The sequence below is a fragment of the Vipera ursinii genome (genome assembly GCF_947247035.1).
Source record: "Vipera ursinii genome assembly, chromosome: 1".
Lineage (NCBI taxonomy): Eukaryota > Metazoa > Chordata > Lepidosauria > Squamata > Viperidae > Vipera > Vipera ursinii.
In genome coordinates this window covers 118,657,125-118,683,730 of record NC_139512.1, presented here as the reverse complement: position 1 = coordinate 118,683,730, position 26,606 = coordinate 118,657,125, and the positions used below count along the sequence as shown (strand labels likewise).

General features: G+C 42.2%; 1 protein-coding gene across 1 annotated transcript in view; it reads left to right on the top strand.

Annotated features, from left to right (window-relative positions):
* PLEKHG3 (pleckstrin homology and RhoGEF domain containing G3) overlaps nt 1-26,606 on the top strand; it is a 63,186-nt gene that overhangs the window by 15,167 nt on the left and 21,413 nt on the right. The window contains exons 2-7 of the mRNA XM_083349379.1: nt 18,630-18,997; nt 20,398-20,498; nt 21,980-22,049; nt 23,597-23,643; nt 24,890-25,040; nt 26,342-26,473. Of these exons, the coding sequence (XP_083205505.1) occupies nt 18,701-18,997; nt 20,398-20,498; nt 21,980-22,049; nt 23,597-23,643; nt 24,890-25,040; nt 26,342-26,473 (798 nt within the window). The 5' untranslated portion in view covers nt 18,630-18,700. The remainder of the gene's footprint in view (nt 1-18,629; nt 18,998-20,397; nt 20,499-21,979; nt 22,050-23,596; nt 23,644-24,889; nt 25,041-26,341; nt 26,474-26,606) is intronic.

Genomic DNA, 26,606 nt, shown 5'->3' with positions numbered 1-26,606 from the left:
TGCAGGTAGTCCTCGACTTACAACAGTTCGCTTAGTGACTGTTCGAAGTTACAATGGCAGTGAAAAAAGTGCCCCCCAAGCCACAGCCGAGCAAGACACCTGCCAGCCTGCCTGGTGGCGCTCTTCCTCCTGTCCGAGGTTTTCATTGTGAGCATTTCTGTTGAGGATTGGCAGTGGGGATGGGGTGGAGTGGTATTTGGTTTTTATTCCCCCCCGTCTGCTGGGTGGTTGCAGCATGTTTTGGTCACTTCACATGACACTGGGACACTATGACTGTTATAAATATGAATCAGTTGCCAAGCATCTGAATTTAAATCACAAGACCCAGGAGATGCTGCAACATTCCAGCTGATCGGCACTTCTTCTGGGCTCAGCAGAAGCGCCAGGATCAGTGCTGAGCTTCAGGTGGAGCCTGGTGCTGATCCTGGCGCTTCCACTGAGCCTTGACAGCCCTGCAACTCCTGCCATCTCTCGCTCAGGCTTGTGCGGTGCTGCCACCGGTTCAGCTCATTCCCCTCTCCCCACTACCACTTTTCTAGAATGGTCACGTACCACCTGCCAGGTGCCAATGTACCACAGGTGGTACCCGTACCACTGGTTGAAAAGCCCTGCAATACTTTATGCTACAGGCCCTTATTTGACCAAACCTCAGATTAGGCTACTTATCCCCTGGGGTTGTTAGGGAAGCCCATTTTGCCTAATATGCCTCCATCTCACCCTAATGTTGGCTTCAACTTTTGCCACAGATTCTGTGGCCCTTGGAAGCCATTTTAACAAAATGCGGCTTCAGAGATTTACCCACATTATCAGTCCCCATATAGCTCTCATTGTGGGGCACAGAGCAGCTTTTGAGGTCGAACATCATCCGAAGGACAATTGCAGTCCAATCGCACACACATGCCACCCAACGTTTGTGGCAGGATTTCTTTTAATTAAAAAAGCTCTAGTTAATATTACATGGCATTAAAAGTTCACACAATTGATTCAGTGCAGCTGGCAAAGGGAGCAGTGGTTGGCTGCACCTGTTTATTGAAGTCATTTCCTTTTTTTTGGTCCACATTTAATGCTGAAAGTCATCGGGTGATGAGTGGACAGTTGCTGGGTCCTTCTGGTCTCTGTTCAGTTTAAGCTCTTGTAGTGAGCTCTTGGAGGTTCTGTGTTTGATTTCTGGGCCCCGAAGTGTGCCTAGAAGTATCCCCAAGCTTGTTTTTCTGTCTTAGGGAAGAAATGGAAAGGAATTGGTTTCCATCTCAAGATGGAGCCCATCAGAATAGTTTCCTAAATAACTAAAAAGTCATTTGGTCCAAGATTTATAAATCCTGATTTTTGATCCTGATTCCATCAAGAATCTTAATGGAAAATTACTGTTCTGTCAGAATGGTTCCTAGGTGTGTTATGAGCCAACTTCCATATCCCCATTGTGTGTTTTCTAAGGCTGTGGTCACTTGCACGCTGCCTAAAATAATGACTCTCTTGCTGATTGATGTTTGGAAGGCAAGTTCCATGTCTAGAAGTAAAGTAAGGTGTGCCGGTGCAATTCACGGAAGAGAGAATTTAAGGTACATTCCATGGTGTTTCATTTTTGTCCATTCTTCCTGTGAGTCATTATTGAGTCCTGTGTATTTTGGCTCTGTACACATTTTCAATGGCTCTCTTGTAGGCAGGTCTTTCTACAATGCCTACTTTCTGTTTTCTTACCTAGACTACAAGAATAAGTGCCTGGAATTATACTTATGTTTAATCACAGTGGAGTTAAAATTACAGTAGTGAAATATAAAGCACAACTTTGCTATATATAAAAAGATTGTAGTAATTGTTGCTCTACTTACATTATGGATTAAAAAAATTGTGCCACACATATTCCTGCTTTGAATTTCAAAATTGATAAAATTAAATATATGCAGAGAGAATTAATATCAGGAAATTATCCAGACAGCTATTTTGTCTTAACTGAGATTCAGTTTAGCTTTTACATTTAATTTACATTTAGAAAACTGGAATAAAGTGTGCCAAGTTAACTTCATGCTATTATCTTTAAAAGCTCCCCCCCCACACACACACACTATTTAAAACAAAATTTTGATAAGGGAAAAAAAACATATTAGGGCGGGTTGATAGATTATACTATGGTTGTAGCTTTCGTTTTGGCTTTGTGTTGTACTCACAACCATGATTTAATCAAGAAAACATGCTTGAACAAACTAGACTTTAGCATGATGTAAAAACTGATGCGATAATTTTGGATTTTTTTTAATATTCATGTTTTACGTGACAGTATATGCATTTGCAATTATTGCACTAGTTTGGTCTAGTGGTTAAGGCACCAGGCTAGAAACCAGAAGATGGTGAATTATAATCCTGTTTTAGGTATAAAAACTGGCTGGGTGAATTTCTCTCTCTTTCAACCCAATCCAACCCATCCCACAGAGTGATTATTGCTGGAAAACTAGGAGAAGGAAGGAGTACTTGTGTGTGTTTGCTGCCTTGAATTATTTATAAAAAAGTGGGATATAAACAAAATTAAAATAAAAGTAACATCTCACCTTGCTAAATGAAGGCATTGAGCATTGCTAGCAAAGCTGACTTTGAGCATGGCCAGAATACTACACATTTGTAGTTTATATATCTGAATGTATTCTCCTTATAGTCAATCCCATGAAAGATAAGCTGGTTATTACTGTACTACATCCATTAATTCTTTATGAAAGAATACAATGCCAGTGAAGAATTATATACAGTCCTAAAAACTAACTTTAGGTTTACATCCTGCTGTATTAGCAGGAAAAACTAACTATATACGTACATTTTATCAGTGTATATATAATATCCTATGTACTACAGTCATATTTTAGTACTGAGGGATAAGGTTTGTTCCATGTGGTTCCAGAGAATTCCCTTCCCCCCCACCAAACACAGCTATTGATAGTTTGAAATAGATGAAGAATGGCAGCCATTCCTACTGGATTACAGAAATGCTGAGATGGACTACTGTGTTTCCCCAAAAATATGACCTAGCCATAAAATAAGACCTAGCTTATTTTTGGGGTTTGGGCTAATATAAGACCTATCCCAAAAAGTAAGCCCTACTTAAGACCTCTCCCACTCCGTCCCACCATAGGTTTTTTTGGCGGCCTCCCCCCGCCTTACCTGCTGATGGTGCTGCCGCTGCGAGTTCAATTTTGCGGCTTGTCTAAACTGTTGAGCTGTGGCGGGCTGCAGTTCCCATCAGCTTCAGGAAGCCTGGGCAATGGAAACCTTAGGCCAGGTTCCTCGCAGCTGAAGCAATTTGGCTCGCCCGGGGTCAGCTTGGCCATCACGGGAGGTGTGGCCCATCCCCGTCCTCCAGCTCTGCTGCACATGCAGGACGAGCCTCCCACGATGGCCAACCTGACCCTGCGTGAGCTGGATTGCTTACATGGAGAGGCTGCGCATTGCAGGAGGATGACTGCAAACGGCGTGCGGGGATCCCTGCAGCTCCTAGGGGCTCTGAGCACTGCTTTTTGCAATGCTGTTTTTGGCACCGCGTCTGTGCGCATTTGCCTCGCTGTTTTTGGCAGTGCTTTGGGGGGATGGTCTATGCCCATTCGCAGCATGGCCGCCGTCCAATCACTGTGCTGCCTCTCAGGAGGGCAGCATCAGCTGCCAGTGCAGTGGCAGGGAAGACGGAAGGCAATCCCGCCCACCAGATCAGCCTGGCTGGCATGGGGTGGGAAACCGTGTGGCACAAAAAGCAGCACTCAGAGCCTCCAGGAGCTGCAGGGATCCATGTGCACCCTTTGTAGTTGTCCTCCTGCAACGCACAACCTCTTCCTGTAAGTGATCCGGCTCGCCCAGGGTCAGCTTGGCCGTTGCGGGAGGCTTGTCCCGCATGTAGGCCATAAAAAAAATAAGACACCCCCCAAAATAAATATAAGGCCTGGCTTATTTTTGCGGAAATACGGTTTGTACTTTATATTGCATCTGAGAGTCATGATAAAAACCTGTCCTATTGAATTTCTTTGGACCTTGAAACTACTATGAGTAATACACACTATATAGAGTAATTGATACTGTACTTTACTCCTTTATCTGCTACTGATATGGAAAAAGATGTCCAATGCCTGCTCCCTGCTGCCCTGGATATATTGGCTGGGTTCTTCCAAAGTCAGTAATTAAGCCTGGTTCTGTTTTGTAGGGGGGTTTTGGGGAGGGGGATCTTAAGGGGCAAAATGGATGCCTTAAGAGTTGTTGTACGTAAGCACAATTTCACACTCTGAAAATCCCAAAACACTCTAAAAGGGGCTTTTCCCTGGTTTGGGGAGAATTTCAGAATGATGTGAAAAGTTGACCTTTAATCATCTCCCTTATTTTCAATTCTTCCCACTCTAGTGACTTCCCACCTCCGATGATTTTCTGAAAAGCCACAGACAAGACAAGGCCAAATCAAGTTCATTACCTCTAGCTTAATGCAACGGTGACCCAGAAATACATGCTTGTGGTAGTTCCAATGGTATTTCAGGCATCTTGCTAATATTTGAGTTTCAACCAGGCAGTTGTGTCACTAGTAACCACAAAAGCTTTGCAGTAAAGCCCTTTTCCGCACAATTCTTAACCAGCCAAGGCTTGTTGGAATTCACTTCAGGTCCTGCTGATGACATTCTGTCCACAGGGGGGTGCTGCAACTATGACTTGTCTAGCGACCTTCACAGGAAGTGGAACTTGATCAATTTTTTTGCAATGAATTATTTTCCAGATGTGTTGGGTTTCAGCGGTCCTTGCAGCCAAGGTATGATACATTCCTGGAGAGCATGTTGGGAGGTACTCCTTGATTAAGATACTTGCAGACATAAGACCATGGGAATTTTGCTAATCATTATTAACATATCTGTAGATAATGGACTTCTTTTTACATTAGTATTTTGGAATTGCTGTGATTAGGTTATAGCACCTCAGGGTTGGCTAAGTAGATGCAGTAGAAATCTGAACATTTAAATAATCTGTATTGATGTTACCCTTAATGTAAAATGTGATATCCCTGAATTTTTGTTTAAAAGTATCAGAAAGTGATAGGGTATAGCACTTCCATTGTTGAGATCGTGCTATGGTAAGGATTGCTAAAGAGTTGGCTGTGCAGTTATTTCCTAGGGTTCAGCAAATGCTATAGAAGCCATTCCATAGCCTCATCCAATATATCCAACCATTTGTCACTTCTTCCAAGGTATAGTTGCAAAGATGTGATAGATTTTCAACCAGATTTTTTCCCTTTGGACCAACTTTCTGTGTAAGAAGGGTATCCTTAAAAGAATATTATTTGGATGTTGGGGTTTGGTTTTCCTTTTAAGCGCTTATTGCAACACTCATAACTTATAAATAGTGTAAACATAAAATGATTACTACATTTCATAATTATAGAAGTAAAATAAAAACTGACAACATAAATGTAGATTTCTTTCCTTTAGCTAAGGAAAAAAAGAGAATGGTTTTGCATCTCAAAAGAAAGTCCAGTGACATAGAATTAGAAGGAATGTAGTAATTTGTTCCAAACAACTTCCTAAAAATTGCTTCGTTTTTATCTTTATTAGTATTTCCATAAAGCTTGCTTCAGTTTGTGGTCACTATTCTTCTGATGCTCTGTCTGCTGTGGGCATTGTGGCTTATCATTAGCTATTGGATGTATCATGTGGAAGTATCAACTAAAGCTCACCCTGTATTGATGGCTTGTTCAGCCAACTTTTTACAAATTTCTTAGACCTTAGTTTCTTGATTGCTTTTGCATCTGAACTCTACTACCAATAACTAATGTTTCCCATTCCAAATATTCTGTTTTTGGCACTGAAGACCAACTGATAAGTTGACTAGGTCAGAACACACTTGTTACTTATCAGAAGCTTTGCTAAAAACAAATATAATAAATAAAACAGTTCTTTAAAATAACAATATACCAAAAAAGAATTCTGTGATTATTGAAACAATTAAAGCTAATGCTAACTTTTGAAGTTACTAAAGTAGGAGCAAGTCATGTAAAACATCTTTCTATGAATTTCTTTCTCTGCATCAGTGTAGTTAGTTATATTACAGTAGAGTGAAACTATCTAAAAAAATCACAATCCACACAGGGACGAATGGCATCACTTGTGTCATGATGTAATTTTGTCAGTGACACCAATTATATAATTCACGTAATGACATCATGATGTCACCATGGCTTCTGCTGATGCCTCTATTGCTTATTTTAATTCTAGTTGTCTGCATTATCTTCTTCAGACTTGAACAGAGAATTTTTTCAGTGTATTAAACCTTTTTGTGAACCCAAGGAAAATGCTAACTTTTATTTTTGCAGTACTTTATCTTTCTGTTGAATGCATAAAGGAACTTTTGGTTCAGATAATATTTTATTCAAACAAATCCATTTGAAGCAATTTTGTTACAAACCATGGCTATAGGTAATTCTAGTCCAGAAACAGCCTAATTCAAATTTGATTCAAGTTTTGAGAGAATCTGTCTTCCAGTAGACCTGATCCTTTGCTCTCTGCATCTTTAAAGCAAGAGTTTCTGCGTTTATTTGATTCATATCTCATTGTATTCTAGTTTTATCACAGTGTCACAGAATAATCAGAGAAGTTCTCATGGGTGCGGGAATAATCTTGTGATCATGATGGTTTTATAAGGGTCAATGAACTGTTGAATGTCTAGATAAGAGAGACAAAGAACATTTATTTTTATACTGGTATTCCTCCTGATGGGAGATCAAGCACACGTTATGCTTCTTAATTTCCTAACAACTGCAAAATTAAATATCTCAAATGCAACTTCCTTTTTGACAAAAATGTGCTTCAATATCTGCAGCACCATGCCAGTTTCCCAAAATGCAGGATAAAATTAAAGCTGCCGGTTAGATAGCTTTCTCCATCCTTAGAAGCTCCGGCCATCCTTATTAGTATAAAACTACTAATAAATTCTGGTTATTAGGATGCCTATTTTGCCGCTGGTTTGACTTCTTTGATAGACATTCAACATACTGTTTTCAATTTGCTTGAACTATTGTAAAACTGAGCCTGTTTTACGTTCGTGAGGGGTTAATTTGCTTTTAAAAATGAAATTCAGAATGGTGGCAGTGGCTTGGATTTGGAAAAAATAAATTGATCAGTTTCTGTTTCAGATCTTTACACAAAGTTTCTTCCGCTAGAAGTGGTAGAGGGGAAGGATGCACAATTTGTAAGCTCTGCAAACTGGCCCTAACTAGATTTGAAAACTGAGTGAGGTGCTTTACCTTTTTCATTTTTTCCAATCTAGTGGTATGTTGGAAAGGAATTGTGTGAAGGGACTTAGGAACACATTGTCTCTCGACCAGGTAACTCCCTTAACTGAACAGAACTGGACCGCTTTTGATGTCTGAATGAGAACAAGAAGGTATTAAGCAGGGGTCTTCAAACTTGGCCCTTTTATGACTTGTGGACTTCAACTCCCAGAATTCCTCAATCAGGCATGCTGGCTGAGGAATTCTGGGAGTTGAAGTCCACAAGTCATAAAAGGACCAAGTTTGAAGACCCTTGGTATTAAGGAATATATATTATAAAATTGCAGGTTCTTTGGGAATAGGGGTAAGCAGATCACCACGCAAGGGTATTCTGGTCCTGAAAAAGTTGCTACCCTAAGCTTTAAATTACAATGGATGGAAAGTGTTATCAGCAAACCACGTTATAGCTTAGTGCTAAGTGCGAACCAAATGTTTTTATTATGTATTTCTGTTGTATTGAAGGGTTTGAGGACAGAGTTACAAGGTACAAATATTTTATCTTCCTCATGAGGATAATTGTGGAGAATGTTCATAACTGTTTAATTAGTAATAACTGCTGTTACTGACGTTGACTGATGTAAAGTTTTAAATTGGAAAGTGCATAATTGGAAAATCAGAAATAACAAGTAGCTGAGATATTACTTTAGCAAGCAATTTCAGTATTGGTTTTTGGTGATAATTAGATGGCTTGGGGGAGGGAAATTGTCATTGGGAATTACATATTGGCACTAAGCCTCATTTAATATGTTGTTTTAAAGTATTTGTATAGAAAATAATTATGATATACCATCCCAACACAGTTTTAATTTTAAAAGATAAGCTCATCTTTTAGAGACTTGTAGTATTTTTCCTGTCATTGACATTAGGTTTTATTCCCATTCATTTGTTCTTTTGCTGGCTGTTACCCAATCATACCACTTTTCTTTATTATATATGAAAATCTGGCCATTTCTGCCGCTATGATAATGTGCCAGAATCATTATATAGAGGTAATCCTTGATGTACAACCATAACCGAGATTGGAATTTCTTTGCTAAGCAATGTGTTTGTTAAGTGAGTCTCACCCAATTTTACAACCTTTTTGCCATGGTCATTAAGTGAATCACTGCAGTCATTAAGCAAATCTGGTTTCCCCCACTGACTTTGTTGGAAGCCCCCAGGAAGGTCACAAATGATGACCTTGTGTGCCTCAAGAACACAACAACCGTCATAAATGCATACCAGTTGCCAAGCACCCAAATCATGATCACATGACTGGGGGGGTGCTGTGATGGTCATAAGTGGGAAAGCTAGTTATAAGTCACTTTTTCCAGTGTGTTGTAATTTTGAACGGTCGTTAAACAAATGGTTGTAAGTCAAGGACTACCTATATATCTAATTTGATTTAACTCTGGAGTTCTTCATAGTCTAATGCAGTCATGTCAAACACAAGGCCCGGGGGCCGGATCTGGCCTGCAAAGTGGTTTCATGCGGCCCGCGAAGCCATCCTGGAAACAGTGAGGGAACGGCCCCCACTGCCTTGGCCCTGGCCCAGAGACCCTCCTTCTGTCAGAGACCCTCAGATCTGTCCCACTCCTGCCCAGGCCCCCATAGGCACCCTTGATGCGAACGATGTAGAGCTGGCCACGCCCACCCAGTAGGCCATTTGCACTCTAGCCACGCCCACGCAGTAGGCCACGCCCACCCAGGCCACGCCCACCCGGCCCCCTGAGGGCAACCACAGTGCTGATGCGGCCCTCAGTGAAATTGAGTTTGACACCCTAATGCATGAGCTCCAGGGAAAAAAAACATTATTACGCTGCAATAAGAGTATCTTGAATGTGTTAATTAGTCTCAAAAATAACGACTGGGCCCTGCCTGTCCAGCCCTATACACACACTGCCCTACAGGATGCTCCTCCTCACTGTATTGGGTGAGTCTTGCTGATGCCAGCAGAGTTGGACCAGGACACTGCACTGTAGTATTTAAAATTAGTTTGGTAGAAGTCTTGGCTCTGTGCTAGGCTTTTGCTGGTTGGCGTTTTGCCCAGAATGCTCTCCGACAAAGGCATGCGATTCCAGAAACTCTTTTTCCAAGCTAATGATTTGCTGGTGGTCTTTTGAGCCTCCACAAAGTTGGACAAATAACTATTCAAGCATTCTGAAGTGTCAGAGGACCCACTCTACATGGAAGTAAATGGTCTGAGTTCTATTCCGCCTTTTCCGCAGGAACTCTAAATGACATACACAGAACTTCTGAAATTTCTTACAAAAGGTTTGTGAAGTAAATTAGGCTAGGAAGTGAGCACGGCCAACATCACCCACTCAGCTTCCAGGCTGAGGTCTTTCCAATCTTAGTTCTATACATTAATTGCTGGAAGGCAGCTAAACACCACTTCATGTACAATGTACAGCCATGCAGATTTATTAGGAGGCAGAATGATATACTGGCAAACAGTTTTTGCTTATCGTTAGTCTTGGAACAAGTCAATTGAAAAACAGAACATTTGCTGATAATAGATGTTTATTAAAAAAAAAAGGGGTGGGGGGAGGATTGTAGTAGAAATGACAGAAATGACACGCTTTGGAATGGGAAGGGGCAAAACAGAACAAAAGTTTCCCTGGCATCCAGCTGTGACTCCTTAGATTAGGATTTCCATAACCAGAATTCCAAAATCATGCAAAGATTATCTTTGCTGTCACTTCAAAGTCAGACAGTCAAAATGAAACCAGAGAATGGATTTAGAATTTGCATCGTATTCTCTGGAAACCACAGCCTTATTCAAGCCCCAAATCTCCTGGCTCCCTTTAATTTGGAATAAATTTCTAAACCTAAAAATCATGGATCACTTTGGGAGGGAGGAGGGGGAGAGGCTTCTATGGGTGGGAGGCAACAGTCCCCCCTCCAATCTTAAGTAAGCAAAAGTGGCTGGTTCTTTAAAAGAGATAGCCAGGAATATCATCATAAAAGGGCTACTGGGGGTAGAGTACATCTAGTCATAGACCCTCATTTTATAGAAAGCAGTCTGGTGCAATGCTAACTTGGTTAATGAGCAATCATCGTAACCTCTTCTTGCTCACAATCAGCTCTGAAACATTGACTTTCTGACATAATATTTTAGTACACGAGATCCATTCATCCCAATCACACTTTTTCACTTTCTTACCTACCTACCGACATCCACTCCTACTTTTCTCCCCTTCTTCAGGTTTGCAGCCTCCCTGACATACTCTTGTTTCCTCCTTTTTCCAATTGAGTTAGGTAAAGGTAAAGGTTCCCCCACACATGCATGCTAGTCGTTTCCGACTCTAGGGGCCAGTGCTCATCTCCGTTTCAAAGCCGAAGAGCCAGCACTTGTCCAAGGACGTCTCTGTGGTCATGTGGCCGGCATGACTAGACGCCAAAGGTGCACGGAACGCTGTTACCTTCCCACCGTAGTGGTCCCTATTTTAGCGCAGCCTAAGCCATGCACTAATTTCAAACTGAAATTGTTCTGATTAGGGTCTTGAATAAATCGGAGAATAGGTTAAATCTGAATATATTACCTTGAAGTTTCAGCAGAATTGACAGCAAACACACCAAGATTTCAAGAAGTTTAATTACAATGTTTCTGCAAGGCAGTCTTCTCAACCTGCCACCTTAAACTGAACTATCACTCTCACTATCTACAAAACATCAGGTTAGATAAGACTGATCTAAGGTATACTATTAAGCAAAATTATAATTTTTTGAAATTGTAATAAGACTTTGAAAGGCTGCCCATTGTGCCTTTGTGAGAAACATAACAGCAGAGTACTGTAAAGTATTACAAACCCATTTTTTTAAAAATCCCATTTATATCCCGCCCTTCTCCGAAGACTCAGGGCGGCTTACAATTTAAAGCACAAATCAATGTGCTTAGCAATAGCCTTCATTCTATGTATATGCCTGCTTATTAGGGCTTTCGCCCCCCCCCCCCAAGCAGCATTATTACAAAGTCAGCTTATTGCCCCCAACAATTTGGGTCCTCATATATTTCAAATTTGAAATATAAATTTAAGGTAACATACAGAACTTGAAAAAAGTATAAATAATCTTTCAGGCCTCATTTCAAATATTTCTGAAACAGACTCCCAGAAATATGAAGTAGAAATTTGCCACAGTTGCATGTATTCAAATATTATTCTACTTTTAAGTTTGGAGTAAAATATGTAGTCCCATTAGGCACAAAGCTTCAGTTTCAACCAGTAATATACAGTAATAATAAGGTAAAGGTTCCCCCGCACATGCATGCTAGTCGTTTCCAACTCTAGAGGCTGGTGCTCATCTCCATTTCAAAGCCGAAGAGCCAGCACTTGTCCAAGGACGTCTCCGTGGTCATGTGGCTGGCATGACTAGACGCCAAAGGCGCACGGAACGCTGTTACCTTCCCACCGTAGTGGTCCCTATTTTTCTACTTGCATTTTTACATGCTTTTGAACTGCTAGGTTGGCAGAAGCTGGGACGAGTAACAGGCGCTCACTCTGTTACGCAGCACTCGGGATTCGACCCGCCAAACTGCCGACCTTCTGATCGACAAGCTCAGCATCCTAACCCACTGAGCCACCGCGTCCCTTCCAATTGAGTTACATCTTGCTAAATGTCCATTACTGCACAGCAATAAGTTTCCTTGCTTGGTCCACTGTCATACCCAAGCAGTTTCCTTATTGGGCAGATCTCTTTTGGGGTGGGGAATGAGGGGCAGCCAAGAGTATTTCAGAGTGAAGGACTGGCTTCTAGCCCCGACCACCTTTATTTTCTAAGGATATCTCCTTGGCTTTCTTCCACATGGCTGTGCTGCATGGAATTTGGGAAGGAAGCCAATTTTCGGTGGTTCAGCTTTTGCTCCAGAGGAAACACCACAAAAAATTAATCCTCTAGAACTGCTGTTTGTATGGGGATTTCCGAATAGTGGGAGCTTTTACCAACATTTCCTGACTTGTTCTTTTAGCCAAGAAGCCATGACTCCTTGCCACCATCACTCCACATTTCCCAGGGGTTTTTTTGTTTAGATTTCTCCCCACTTATTATTTTTAGAAATAACTCAAGGTGGTGAATACATCTAATATCCTTCCTGCTCCTATTTTCCCTTCAACAATAACATTGTCAGGTGGGTTAGAGACCAAAGTCCAAAGTCACCCAGCTGGCTTTCCTGCCTAAGGTGAGACTAGAATTCACCAGGAGGCTAGTTTCCTGATTTCTAGGCTGGTGCCTTAACCAATAGAACATACTGCTCTCAGTTGCTTTGAGGGTCTTTACTCCACCTCTTAATTAGTGTCTGGTTGAATTTTCCCCTTTTTTTCCTTCCTGCAAAAACCAGATGGAGCACATGTAAGAATAAAAATGGGATGTGATGGCGTTTCAGCATGTTCCTGTTGGCGACCCGGAGAAAATGTTACTATTCCCATAGAAAAACAGATTGGAGCATGGGCTATGGGATGCTCACGTGGTGGTGTGAAACTGCTGCTGAGAGCCAGAGGGGTGAGGCCAGTGGCTGTGGAGGCATGATCTCAGTGTAGTGGAATTAGGATGACTGACAGTGGTGGTGGCAGGGGGTCAGCTCCCTTTTTTGCAGTTCCTAATCAGTAATCAGCTGGTGATGACCTATAAAGCCCTAAATGGCGAGGGTCCGGGATATCTGAGGGAACACCTGCTGCCAGCATCAAGTTCCCTTCGTCCAGTGCGCTCCCACAGGGAGGGTCTCCTCAGGGTGCCGCCGGTTAAAGACTGCCGGCGGGTAACACCCAGGGGTAGGGCCTTCTCAGTGGGTGCGCCTGCCCTGTGGAACCAGCTGCCCGCGGAGCTTAGGACTGCCCCCGACCTCCGTTCATTCCGCCGGGACCTGAAGACCTGGCTCTTCGAGCTCTCTGGCCCAGGCTGAGAATATTTTTAATTTTAATTTTAACTGGGTTTTAATTTTCTCAGGGTTCTATTTAATCTCTTTTAATTTGTTTTAACGTTTGTATTGACTGTTTTTTAAATGCCCTGAGTCCTTCGGGAAAGGGCGGTATATAAATCTAAATAAATAAATAAATAAATAAATAAATAAATAAATAAATAAATAAATAAATAAATAAATAAATAAATAAAAGCAAACAGGATATTCGTGGTTGCAGGAGTGATTCCCAGAGGCAGGGATTGTTCTTGTGCTTCTCCAGAGAGCACCAAAATCGCTTGATAGCGAGAAAGGCCCACACAGATGAAGTGGTTACTTCCTGTCCTTTTTTTCTTTTATCACATTAGTAAAAGGGAAACCCAAAAGTGAAATGATTTTTTTTTTGCATAATAATGGTTTTTACCATTTAGTTCAATTCATCAACTTGTGGAATCAGATCTTAGTGGAAGTTCAGGGTGTAGCAGAAAGTGAAACCTTTTTGCTTTGTATTGTGAATTTTATTTTCTGGAAAACTGTGTGAAGTCAAAATAGGAATAAAAACCTTTTTTTTCTGAGGAGGGCTTCCATTTATTTGTAGGCATGCAGTGACAATTTCATTTATGGTAAGTTCTAAAGGTTCTCTTTGGGCGCGCCAGACCTATGGAACCGCTTGCCGGTTGAGCTCCGGACGGCCCCCGACCTTCGCTTCTTCCGACGCGATCTAAAAACTTATTTATTTGAACAATCCGGCCTGGTCTGATGGGGTTGGGGTTTGGATTTGGTTTTAACATTGTTTTAATCATTGTTTTATATTGGGCATAATTATTTAATTCTTTTTTAACTTTTGTATGTATATTTTGATATTTATTGCCCTGTACACCGCCCTGAGTCCTTCGGGAGAAGGGTGGTATAAAAATTTAATAAATATAAATAAATATAAATATAAAGTCTTAAATGAAGTTTCAGTAAGTACCCTGCATCCCACCTAGATTAGCGTTGAGTCCCACATAGCATATACCACCATTTGAAACCATTGCTTTAAGGCCAAGCTGGGGAACTACGGCCCCTTTATGACTAGTGGACTTCAGCTCCCAGAGTTGAGCATGGCTGGCTCAGGGATTCTGGGAGTTGAAGTCCACATGTTATAAAAGGGCCATAGTTCACCACCACTGCTTTTAAGATGTTATTTTTCAGTTGAACTACCCAAAGCTGTACATAATTTTATAATAATAGTTTTCTTTTCATGTTATATCTGAAATATTCTGACTGTGCCGGTTGTTATAAAAAGAATTACAGTTTGAAATTCATTCTGATTGCCTAATCCTGTGAAAGCTGCATCTTTATTGAATGCAAACTAGATTTAAAACAGAACATCTACTGGGATTTCTGGCCCATGTGATTGTAGAGGGAAAGAAAATTTGGCTGTTGTGTATTAAGCATTTGATAAAACTAAACACATTTGGCAGCTTTTTTTTTTAAAGATAATCCATACATAGAATTGATGAGTTGAACTTAGAACTCAAATGCCCCTGGAAGTTTGTTTATTTATCATATTTAGAGATTGGCCATCTTATTCACAGAGAGAGCAACTCTGAGCAATTAAATTGTGCTTCCTAAACTAGGATGTATTGCACCTGACTTTGCCCTGGCTCTGGCATTCACAATCTGAAGCCCCAGAGCTGAATTCAGCCCATCAAAGCCATGGGCTTGCTCCAGAATGCCTCTAAATATTACTGTTGAATTGTAATGTTTAACGGAATGGGAAAATTACTGATACACAGTGAATTATCATGTGAAATTAATTTCAACCTTAAAATTTAATTAAATTGTACTTAGTTTTTATCCTGGCCTTGCTAAACTTTGTGACTGGTAACCCATGTGCTATTGAAAGGATACGTGCAGACAATGTGCAACCTCTGCTTGCTTTGATCATGTTGAAGAAGAGTTTATAGAGGTTCAAGGTAATGCAACCTTTCAAAGGGTAGAGCTTGGCAGAAGCAAATCCGACATTGGGGAAAGGCGGTTCCTTCCTCCCTAAATATCTTTTCATGCCCTAATTATCTTAAGGCTCCTCTCACCCAATTCTTTCACTTTCATTAGCCATGATAGATTGGTAGAGTCTTGAATTCTATTTTTCTCACTTAGTAGCTACATGTTTCTGCTTAGTCTGCTGAACCTACTCCCTCTTTCAGTTAGCTCATTTCTAGCTTTGTGGCAAATCCCCCTCGCTCCTCAGCAAACAAAGAAGCCCTACCAAGCTTGTTCAGAAGCAATTCCTTTTCTTTGCTGCCACCAAGAGTCCGCACCATTTTATCTGTTTTTCCATGTCAGTTTGTGCTGTTCACAGTAGCAGCATGAAGTTTTAGGATTTCTGACTGTTGTGCTAGAATTTGTACAGCCCTGTTAGGATCAATCTTGTTATATTTATGCCTTGCATATGTGAATACTCATTTATTTATTTATATTTATTTATTTATTTATATTTATTTATACTCAGTAGCAGGATCGATCTGTTTGTCTGTCTGTCTGTCTATCTGTCTCTCCATCCATTCAGCTATATCCTATCTTTATTTTGTTTTAAAATAACTCAAGGCGGTGAGCATATCCAACACATCTTCCTCTTTCTATTTTCCCCACAACAACAAACCTGTGCAGAAGGTTGGGCTGAGAGTGAGTGATTGGCCCAAAATCACCATCTGATTTTCATGGCGAAGGTGGGACTTGAACTCAGGATCTCCCATTTTCTAGCTTGATGCCTTAACCATTAGACCAGTCCTTGCTTGCTGTTGTTTTGGGGAAGAAAGGACCCAATTACTCCTAACCAGATCTAATGAATACCAGCAAACCCCCAAATTTTAGTGTGAGTCAGATTTACCTATGAGGCGTTTTGGACACAGGGCATGCTGCATATTAGGCTAAGAAGTTGGGCTTAACGATTAAATCATGAAATACTGAATTTGGAAGTCAGTAAGTTCCATGAATTTCAAGTTCAGGTTCACTACAGTAGTGTCCCTGCCTGCAAACATGCTTGCCATTTTTTTCTTTTTACTTTCAGAAACAACTTTCCCTACACTGGTATCCTTCAGGTTTGTTGCAATTAGTCTAGGTAATTCTGGGTGTGGCAGTCCAAAGGATATATTAGGAAAGCCTGCTTTAGACATATGCACAAGAATCTTTGCTTCTAGTTATGTGTGAAATTCTTTCCTTGCTAGCAACCTGTGTGTGAATTTTTCCAGACACAGTGATTAGGACAAGAGATTTCTGCAATCTTTGTGTAGATTGGCACACTATGGAACGATGGGAAATCAAGCAAGCTTTGAGGATTTGAAGTCCCTTGTTAAACAAATCAAAAAATCAAACTAACATGGTCTTCTGTTTAGGGAGAGGCATCCTTTTCCGGTTGAGTCTAGTAAATGAATAGATGTTTTAGACATTCTTGTTATCTGTGGTGATGGGCAAAAGCTTTCGCTCTGTTTCATTTTGCTTTTATGATGTTTCATAAACAGACTGAAACAGATCACTTTGTTTATCTTGTGACATTTAGTAACAAATACTTGCAATACATGCAGTCTATTTTTGGCTAAATCAAAATGAGTAATTAAGATAAGTGTGGAGAATGTACAGTTCAATTTGAGGAGACTTTGAAAAACAACCATCTTCAAAGAGTTCCTGTGGCGTCACGTGGGATTTTGCTTGTGATGAATAGTTTCATTCACATATACCCCTGGCTCCTAGGCCATTTGAGCTATGAGGGAAATCCATAATTAGCATAGGTGCTACTTAAATGGCTTGGCAACACATGATAGTATTTCTGGGTATTTTCTGACCAGAACAGCTGAGCCTCTTTCTTTCCTCCCTATATTTGTAGTAGAGGAAGGAGAAGGAAGTGTGAGTCTTGGTCAAAGTCCTTAGTGGGGAATAGTATGCCAGTTTTGAGGTGTGGTGCTTATCTACAGGAGAGGTTTGGAGAAGTGACATCAAAAGGCTCCACACCTTCATTAGCTATTCAGGATTCACGGGTTGCTCCATGCTTCATTTACCATCTACAGTCTGGCTGAGGTGATGAATGATGCTGATCTGGGAAGAGACGAATACCCTGGAGAGGCTTCCACTGCTGAGTGAGAATGAGATGGGATTTTTTTGTAAGAAAGCAAGGTGATTTTCATACAAAGGCCTAGAAGAATTTTGACATGTTGGTTTTGAGGCGGAGAAAATATTCTTGTGGAAATGGGGAGGAAACTGGAGAGAGAGAGAGAGAGAGAGAGAGAGAGAGAGAGAGAGAGAGAGAGAGAGAGAGAGAGAGATATGAAAGTAATTGCAGCTGATTGTATATGATTCCTACACAGCACAGGCCTGTTGCCGCTTGTTTGCCAACCTGTTAAACCTCTTAAGGGTTTGGTGGAGACCATGCGGCATGGCAGGACATGCACCAGTACTGTGGAGAAAATGTGTTTGGGCTGTGAAATGCTGAGTTCCATTTAAGTTGGTGAACTTTCTCCAGACTAGCTGGAGATGAGGAAGTTGTAATCCAGCACAGGGCTGATAAAGGAGATGTTAACAGGGGACTGGGATGAGAAAAGGCTCCAAGTAGGTTTCATTAATGGCTCACGTTTAGGTTCTGAGACTGTGCTGACAATTCTGTCCCTCACAGCTGCTTCGTGTGAGATTTATGATCAAAGACCATCCCAATTCAACAATTTTCATTTTAACAAAAGCAGCATATGATTGTGATGGTAAACATGTTTTAATACATCTGGGTTTTATTCAGATAGATTTGTATATTTGTATTTTTTTTCCGCCCTGGGTCAGATGGAAATAAGGGAAAAATATTTAATAAATGGACTGAGGCCATCAGAAATTATGTATGTATCTTTCCACGTGCAGCCATCTGTTAACAGTAGGCAAGATCATTTCACGATAAAATATTTGTGCTGGTTCAGATTATAACTAGTATTTCTTATGCAATATGTTACATTAGCAGTTTCAGGCACTCTTAGGGTTTGGGCTCGTCTAGGAAGCCAGCAGAGCAGACAACCTCCTTTTTCCCCATTAGCCCGGTGTTTACTGATGATGATGATGATGATGATGATGATGATGATGATGATAATAATAATAATAATAATAATAATAATAATAATAATAATAATAATAATAATAATTATAATTTTATTTGTATACCGCCCTTCTCCCGAAGGACTCAGGGCGGTGAACAGGGCAAACATATAAAAATACAAGAATACAAACATTAAAAGAGATTAAACAGGGTGACCAGAAACTAACAACAATGAATTAAAATACATTAAAACAATGTTAAAATCGAAACCCATGATGCCACTGATATAGATGGAGAACCTTCATCTAGAGGTCATCAATGCCCATTGATTGCAAAAAATTAAAATGGCTCCTTAGTTATGTAACTACTGCATCTTGAGATTCGGAGGAACATTACACAGTTTTAAAATAAGCCTTTTCTTCCCTCAGAAAACTCCAGGTTCTTGGATGCTCCATATCCTGGCAGAGATGAGGGAGTCCCAATCTCTACTGCCCTGAGCATGAGTGTCTCAGATTATTCAATGAGGCAGTTGCCGGCAACTTTAATCAATGCTCCCCATATTTTGGATGACTGGAATAACATGGCGCAAACTCCTTCAGATGCTTCTTCACTCCTGAAGACTGGAGTGCTGAAAAATGCCAACAACAATGCCTCCTCAGGGCCCTGGAGAAGCCTGAGGAGCTCTTCCCTCTCTGCTGCTGCCTCTTATTCCAAACTAAACTATCTCGAGCGGGTTATCTTGGAGATTGTGGAATCAGAACGCATGTATGTGCAGGATTTACGAAACATCATAGAGGTTAGTGCGATTGACATGCCTGTTGGGCTGTTTACATCACTGCTACTCTGTAGGTGCCTTAAGGTCCTCCCTTCATCCAATTTTCCCATTGCAACCAAGAGGGACCCCAGTAGTCTAGACTGGAAGCTGGGAAGAGCTGTAGACCTTCAAGCAGCTTTCATTTCAAAGGAGCTCTCATTGTGTGTTTGGTTACTGCCTTTATGCCTTCCTCTCAAGCCAAGGATTTCACTGCCCCCTTTCCACACAGGAATATAATATTCTGGCCATTTCCCCAAACAATTTCATGGAAGATATTGTGCTTATCATGTGAAAATGATGCACTGTGGGTCAGAGAATCCTCATGATTTGCCTAAAGTTGCCCCAGTAATTTTTCTGCTAATCTGCTATCAGGAATACTATATAAAAAGGAAATAGCTTCTCAATAGATATTGTCTGGGTGGAGTGCAAGTAGCAAAAATTGTCCAATGGGAGCCATCATCAATAGAAGATAAGTTCTGCCCTGAGAGCATTGATTAGGGCAGGGCTTTTCAACCTTTTCACCCATTGTACCACTTTTAGGATATGGCAACATCCGAGTGCCACCAGTCACCTAGCATGGTGTCAAAAACTTGACACCCCCCCAAAAAGGAAAAAAGGGATGAAGTATAGATACTCCTTGACTTACAACAGTTCGCTTAGTGACTGTTCGAAGTTACAATGGCACTGAAAAAAGTGCCCCCCTAGCCACAGCTGAGCAAGACACCTGCCCGCCCAGCGATGCTCTTCCTCCTGTCCAAGGTTTTCATTTTTGTGAGCATTTCTGTTAAGCATTGACACCAGGGGTGGGGTGGGGGGTGTTTGATTTTTATTCCCCCTGTCTGCTGGGAGGTTGCAGCAGGTTTTGGTCATTTCACATGACCCTGGGACACTGTGACCGTCATAAATATGAATCAGTTGCCAAGCATCTGAATGTAAATCACAAGACCCTGGAGATGCTGCAAATTCCAGCTGATCGGCGCTACTTCTGGGCTCAGCAGAAGTGCCAGGAGTAGCACAGAGTTCCAGCTGGAGCCTGGCGGTGATCCTGGCACTTCCGCTGAGCCCTGACAGCCCTGAAGAAGTGCTGATCCTGGTGCTTCCACTGAGTTCTGACAGCCCTGCTGCTCCAGCCATCTCTCACTCAGGCTTGTGCTGCCACTGGTTCAGCTCATTCCCCTCCCCCACTACCATTTTTCTAGGATGGTCGCGTACCACCTGCCAGGTGCCAATGTACCACAGGTGGTACCCGTACCACTGGTTGAAAAGCCCTGGATTAGGGTACCACACCCGCAATATTGGATTAGAAATCGTGGTGGTGGTCTGCCCTGTTTTCTTGCTTGCTGACTTCATGGCGATGCTCATGGCATAATGTGACTTGGCAGAATTACTTGGGGAAGATCATAGACACTCAGGAGCTGTTGTTGCGGCCAGAACAAGTCAGCGCACTATTTGGGAACATTGAAGACATCTATGAGCTGAACAGGTGAGTAGTATAACACAATCCTTAGAGCTTCCCTATCATTTCAATTGTTGCTCACTTTACCCAGTTCCCCTATAAAGGTTCAGTCCTCTCTGAAAAATAAAGCATGGCAGGAAAAGGGCTTTTTGTAAGTTATTCCTGTAAATTTCTGTACCAACACTTCAGTGCACCCAACTAAGATTGCCTCTGGTGGTGCAACAGTTATTGTCTTCAGCTAGTCCTTGCTGCCACTGATTTATGTTCCTCAGTTCTACCAGATTTAAAAAATCAAGGACCTAGGAAGGAAAATGACTTCTCCTTTTGGCTGACTAAGAAACACAAAGGCACCCTAAACCCAGTGTTGGATAATAGCTATGGTGTGGTCTAGGCTTAGGCTTGTCAACATGCCCAAGTCCTTGTCCTACAGGAGATGTATTTATATTTGCTGCCCCTTCCCTAATTTTTCTTTGCTCACATACCTATGAATTTTAGTATCTTTTAAAATATGTTTTGTTCCCAGTATGAATTAAGGCCTTGTCTTGGAATCAGATTACCTGAAAGACAGCCTTCTCCCTTATATCCTTATTACAATCTTAAGATTTCTTGGGTGATTGGGCTGTTATATTAAACGGATTCTGTATAAAGTATTGGGGAGTAATCTGATAAATCCATGCAAAGAGAGATTATGCCTCCTTTTACTTTGGCTTATTGGGAGTGAAAGCCAAGCTAGATGTTCCACCCATACCCACACCCAGAAATATAAAGGTGAATCTGAAAACATGGCTTGGTATTATGTGCAAACTGGGGCTCTGATACGTACCAAACAGCCCTTCTATAGTGAAGAGAATGGTTTAGCAGCAAACAGCATCCTCCTACCCTGATTGGCTAAAACTCCTAGAGCAGAGAAGTAACAGTCCTCTTTCTTTGTATGTATGTAACGAAGGAGCAAGGGCAGTTCGAGTCCAATTTGTTACAGGTGTTCCATGCCAACTTTGCAAATCTGCTTCCTCTCCTGTGTTTTGTTTTCTCAAACTTGTAAGTTTACAAGTTTAAGACGGAACTTCCCTCATTATTTTTTTATCTGTGTGAAACTTAGTACATTGGAGAAAATACAGTATTCCCAGTTTAGGATCCCAAACTTATTAATGTTAACAGGTATGACTATATAGGTGGCTGCTGAGCGAGAATCAGCCGGTTGTTCAGCTAGTGTGTGTCCCCGCTTACTATAACATCTGCCTTGTGTTTTGGTTCCTTTGACAGTGGTGGACAGGCTTCCGCTGGACAGGTGGGTATTGGGCCCAAATCCTTTGCATGGCCTGCTGCTCTGCATTTAATTCTGAAACTGCAGTGTATTAAAGGTTGTTTTGAAGTTTGTCTCCAGCATGTTCCTGTTTGCTTTGTGGATGTGTGTGTAAGGGAGGATGTGTTTTCAGTTTGTATCACATGTTATGTTTTTATCTTGAGTTGACTGATAAACTATTCTTTCTGTTTCAATTTCTATGCAGCGAACTACTGCAAGATCTGGATAGTTGCCACAATGACCCTGTTGCCGTGGCACAGTGTTTTGTACACAGGGTAAGCAGATAAAACTGATGTTGCTTTACGCTCCTCTCTGATTGTTCATAATTGGGGGGTTCAACACGCTCTTCTCTGAATAAATGCTTTGTCACCCTTAAGTGGGTCGGTTCCATTGAAGCAGAAGTGGATAGTCCACAGGACCTGAAGCAGCCTGACGTTATAGCTTTTGGGAAGAGATGGCATCACAGCTCTATTTCAGGAACAAGCTTTTTGGCTAAGAAACAGGAAGGGAAGGATAAGTATGAGAGCACCAAATCTTTCCAAACCGAAACACCTTTTTTCTCTTTCTTAAAATCACTAAAAGCCAGGATTGGCCACTCTGCTCTGCTGGGTGATCAAAAGAATTAGTGGCAGCCTGGGGTCTGAAAATTTTGCCCAGCTGTGCATCAAAGAGAACAGAGGTTAAGGGTCCTTGGTGCTCTCTGAGCTTGCTTGTTTTCTTGCAGACGTTTCATTACCCAAACTAGGTAACATCATCAGTGCTAGTCCAGGGGTTAGCCCCAAAACATACCCAGTCAGGTTGGTGTTGGTACCGTATTTTCCGGCGTATAAGACGACTGGGCGTATAAGACGACCCCCCCAACTTTTGAGATGATTTTCAAGATTTTTCGTCTTATACGCCGGAAAATCAGTGAGCCCGGGAAGGGACGCCCTCCCCTCTCACTGTGGAGGAAGCAGGGCAGGCTGGCGTCTGGCGGGAGCTGGCAGGGCAGTCCTGCGCACGCACGTGCTCCCCGGCTCCTAAGGAGTCCTCGGGGAGCCATGGCAGGCGCCTCATGCTCTTCCCTCTTGAAGCAGCATCGGCGGAGGCGTCGGGCAGGAGCCGGCAGGGCAGTCCTGCGCATGCACGCGCTCCCCGGCTGTTAAGGAGCACTCCTTAGCAGCCGGGGAGTGCGCGCGTGTGCAGGACTGCCCTGCTGGCTCCCACCCGACGCCGGACGGCTCCACCAATGCTGCTTCAAGAGGGAAGAGCGTGAGGCGCCTGCCATGGCTCCCCGAGGACTCCTTAGGAGCCGGGGAGCGCACGCGTGCGCAGGACTGCCCTGCCGACTCCCGCCAGACGCCAGCCTGCCCTGCTTCCTCCACAGTGAGAAGTGAGGGCGTGCCTTCCCGGGCTCGCTGACTTGCAGCCAAGCCGGAGCCGAAAGGGGCTTTTCCTTCCACCCACCCTTTGGAATAGACGCAAGAGCTCCCAGGGTCTGGCGTTTGCAAGAGGGAGGGGAAGGGGCTGAGAGGCTCTTGGGGGTGGGAAGGGAGAGTCATGTTGGAGGGGGGACTGGACTAAGGAGGCTTGAAGTTGCTTTGCAAGAACGGGGGCGCTCGATTGATTTATGTACTATTTTCCGGCACATAAGACGACTGGGCGTATAAGACGACCCCCCCAACTTTTGAGATGATTTTCATGGGTTAAAAAGTCATCTTATACGCTGGAAAATACGGTATCTGTGCTGGACATCTGCCAGAGACATTTGCAGAATGGTTGATATTAGGGAAAGGGATAAATTGAACATGCCTTACGGATCTTTCCTCTCTTTTCCCAACAGAGCCAAGACTTCAACATCTATACTCAATACTGCAATAACTATCCAAAGTGAGTGTCCTTTGCAGTGCAAAAAGGGGATGTGATTTCATGAAAGCAGGGACAGCTCCTTCCTATTAACGTAATCTTTTTACAATATACTGTAAAATGCTTCTGGGTCATCGTATTGCTAAGAATAGTTCATATATAGGACAAAAGTATATTGTGCAAGTATATTTAATTCGTATTGTCCTTCGTTGGTAATTCATATTCGGTGACGTCTCAAATCTTAGAGCTTGTTTGGAGGGTCAGCAATGCAATGTCAATAGGCAACAGACGGCTCCTCTAGATAAATTAGAATTAAGTAAATTCAGCTATTTTACCTAGGTTCCTGAGATTATGGGCAATTGGGTTAAGGAATGCACCCACACCTTTGGGCCAGAATCAGGTGATGGTACCCGGAGCCTGACTAATTCAGGACTGCTAAGCAATCCTTCAGCTTCTGATTCATTTGGCGTTTCTGCATAGCCACTGTTTCCCACAAATGCTCAGAATCATGCTTGGATCGTTGCAGAAGTGTTTCTGTTATGTATGGGGTGCAAATTGTCCAACACATATTTTGACTGATCAGTGACGGTGTGCAAAACTTGACACTCTGCCAACAGCCTAGTCCTCACCCTTGACCTGCCATGTTTGTTTTGTGGTGCGGGGTTAAAACAGCCACTCAGTATGGAAACAGCAGCACCATTTTCAGTTGTACTGGAAAGAACAAGGAAGTAGCACTCAAGTGTTGTGACACAGAGCCAGTTGAGGTAGGAATTTCCCCCAGTGGGAAAATGCCAATCCTGCAGTTCCAGTGGGACTATTTCTTTGCAGCATTTTTTTCTTGAGCAGCAGCTGAGCTAGAAATTAATTCTGCTGTTACCAAAAATTGCCCCAAGACTAATAATTAGGTGGTACTGAACATGCACGGGGACTTGTTAATAATTGTTAGATCTGGCCAGAAGTGGTTCCAGATTCTTTCTGTAAAAACGTGGCAGGAACGGTTTGTAGCAATATGCAGTTTTTGATCCAAGAAGCTGTGCTTTTTGTGAGCTTGTGTGGCAGCTATAGGATCCCATACACATACAAAAGGAGGAGACATTAAGGAGACGAAAACAACACATAATTTGGCTGCCGCTGGTCGTCTTCTGGCTCTATTGTTTTAGCCCCTTATTGCTGTCCTTTACTTGCTACTTTGAGCAGATCTGTCCCTCAGAGAATACAGGCAGTTGTCTTCTTTGATGCCATTCATTTTGTGTTGGCTTTAACTTTCCAGCTCTGTGGCAGCTCTGACTGAATGTATGAGGAACAAACAACTGGCCAAATTCTTTCGGGAGAGGCAGGAGCAAATCCGGCACTCCTTGCCCCTGGGCTCCTACCTTCTCAAGCCTGTCCAGCGCATTCTCAAATATCATCTGCTTCTCCAGGTAACACAGACTTTCACAACAAGTTACTTACGTTGTCTGACTCTGCAGCTTTGGAATCTGTTTGAACTCTTTCTTTTAAAGATCGGGAAATGCAGTCTGCCTATTTTTCCTAAAATAGTACCAGCTACCTGTACAGTACCATGTTCCAGGAAAGGCCATTTCTCCTTTAAAAAAGTATTGGTTGATGTGGCACACATATGGGGATATATAGAATTAATTTCTATAATATAGAGAACTGTGATTCATACCCCCATTGCCTCTTGATTGGAATCCTGGAACATACGTTACATGAGACTTGAAAATTGAAAGATGCATTTGATCCAAACTGCACTTGACCAGCTACTACAGAGCAAAATGGGTTTAGTCATGTAATAGCAATCTTCTAAGGACATTTCTGCCTACCAGTAGCTTTGTGACCTTTGGTCAAGATGCTGGTGTTAACCTAAAAAGCTCTGCATAGGCCATCATTTACAGGATTGACTCTTGACCCTCTGGCCTTATGAATTCATCTTGAGAAGGACTGCCGAAGCTTCCTATCCCATGCGATTAAAAGCATGGTGCTCAGAGGTGCATCTTCTTGGTGGCAGCCTGTATTATGAAATATGCTGCCTCCACCCATTTGCCTTTTGCAAAGCAGTTAAGATCATCGGGTACCAAAGAGCGTTTGCTGCTAATGACGGACCTGAAATATTTTTTTAAGTTGATTTATAATTATCCTATCCTATCCTATCCTACATTATCATATTTATATTCTTGTAAATCACCTTGAAGAGAGCTAGTATGGTATATGGTTAAGGCACCAGGCTAGAAATGGGAAACCAGAAGTTCTAGTCCCACCATAGGCACAAAGCTATCTGGGTGACCTTGGGCCAGTCGTACTCTCAGCCCTAGGAAGCAGGCAGTGATGAACCCACTTCTGAAGTCTTCTGAAAACTGTAGTGACTTGTCGAGGTAGTCATCATGAGTCAGCCCTGACTCAGACACACACACACACACACACACACACACACACACACACACAGAGAGAGAGAGAGAGAGAGAGAGAATATAAGTAAAAAAAAGGATTGACTTCTCATTGGAATCAAACCTATGTGAACCTACTTAGAATGTTATGTAATTCAAATGTAAGAATTCCTTACCTGTTTTTCAGACGTGAAGGCAATCTGGTTGTAACATCAGTTACCCCACTGATCACTGAGGTTGCTTTGTTTTCCAGAAAATTAATAAATATTTATTGAAAGTTCTTCATAGAAAACCAATAATTCTTCAGGCTGACTTTTTTTAGTATGGTTTTCCCCTAGGAGATAGCAAAGCACTTTGACAGAGAAGGAGATGGCTACGAGGTGGTGGAAGAGGCAATTGCCACCATGACCTGTGTAGCTTGGTACATCAACGACATGAAGCGGAAGCATGAACATGCTGTGCGGCTGCAGGTAAGGAGAAAGGCGTATGCTGGGCCTGATCTGCTTTCAGTCTGAAACACGGGTGATAGGTAGTTGTAGTAGTATCAATGTAGTAGGGTCAAGTATGTTCAGCCCTCTGAAAACTCAGGTGATTCACCTTACA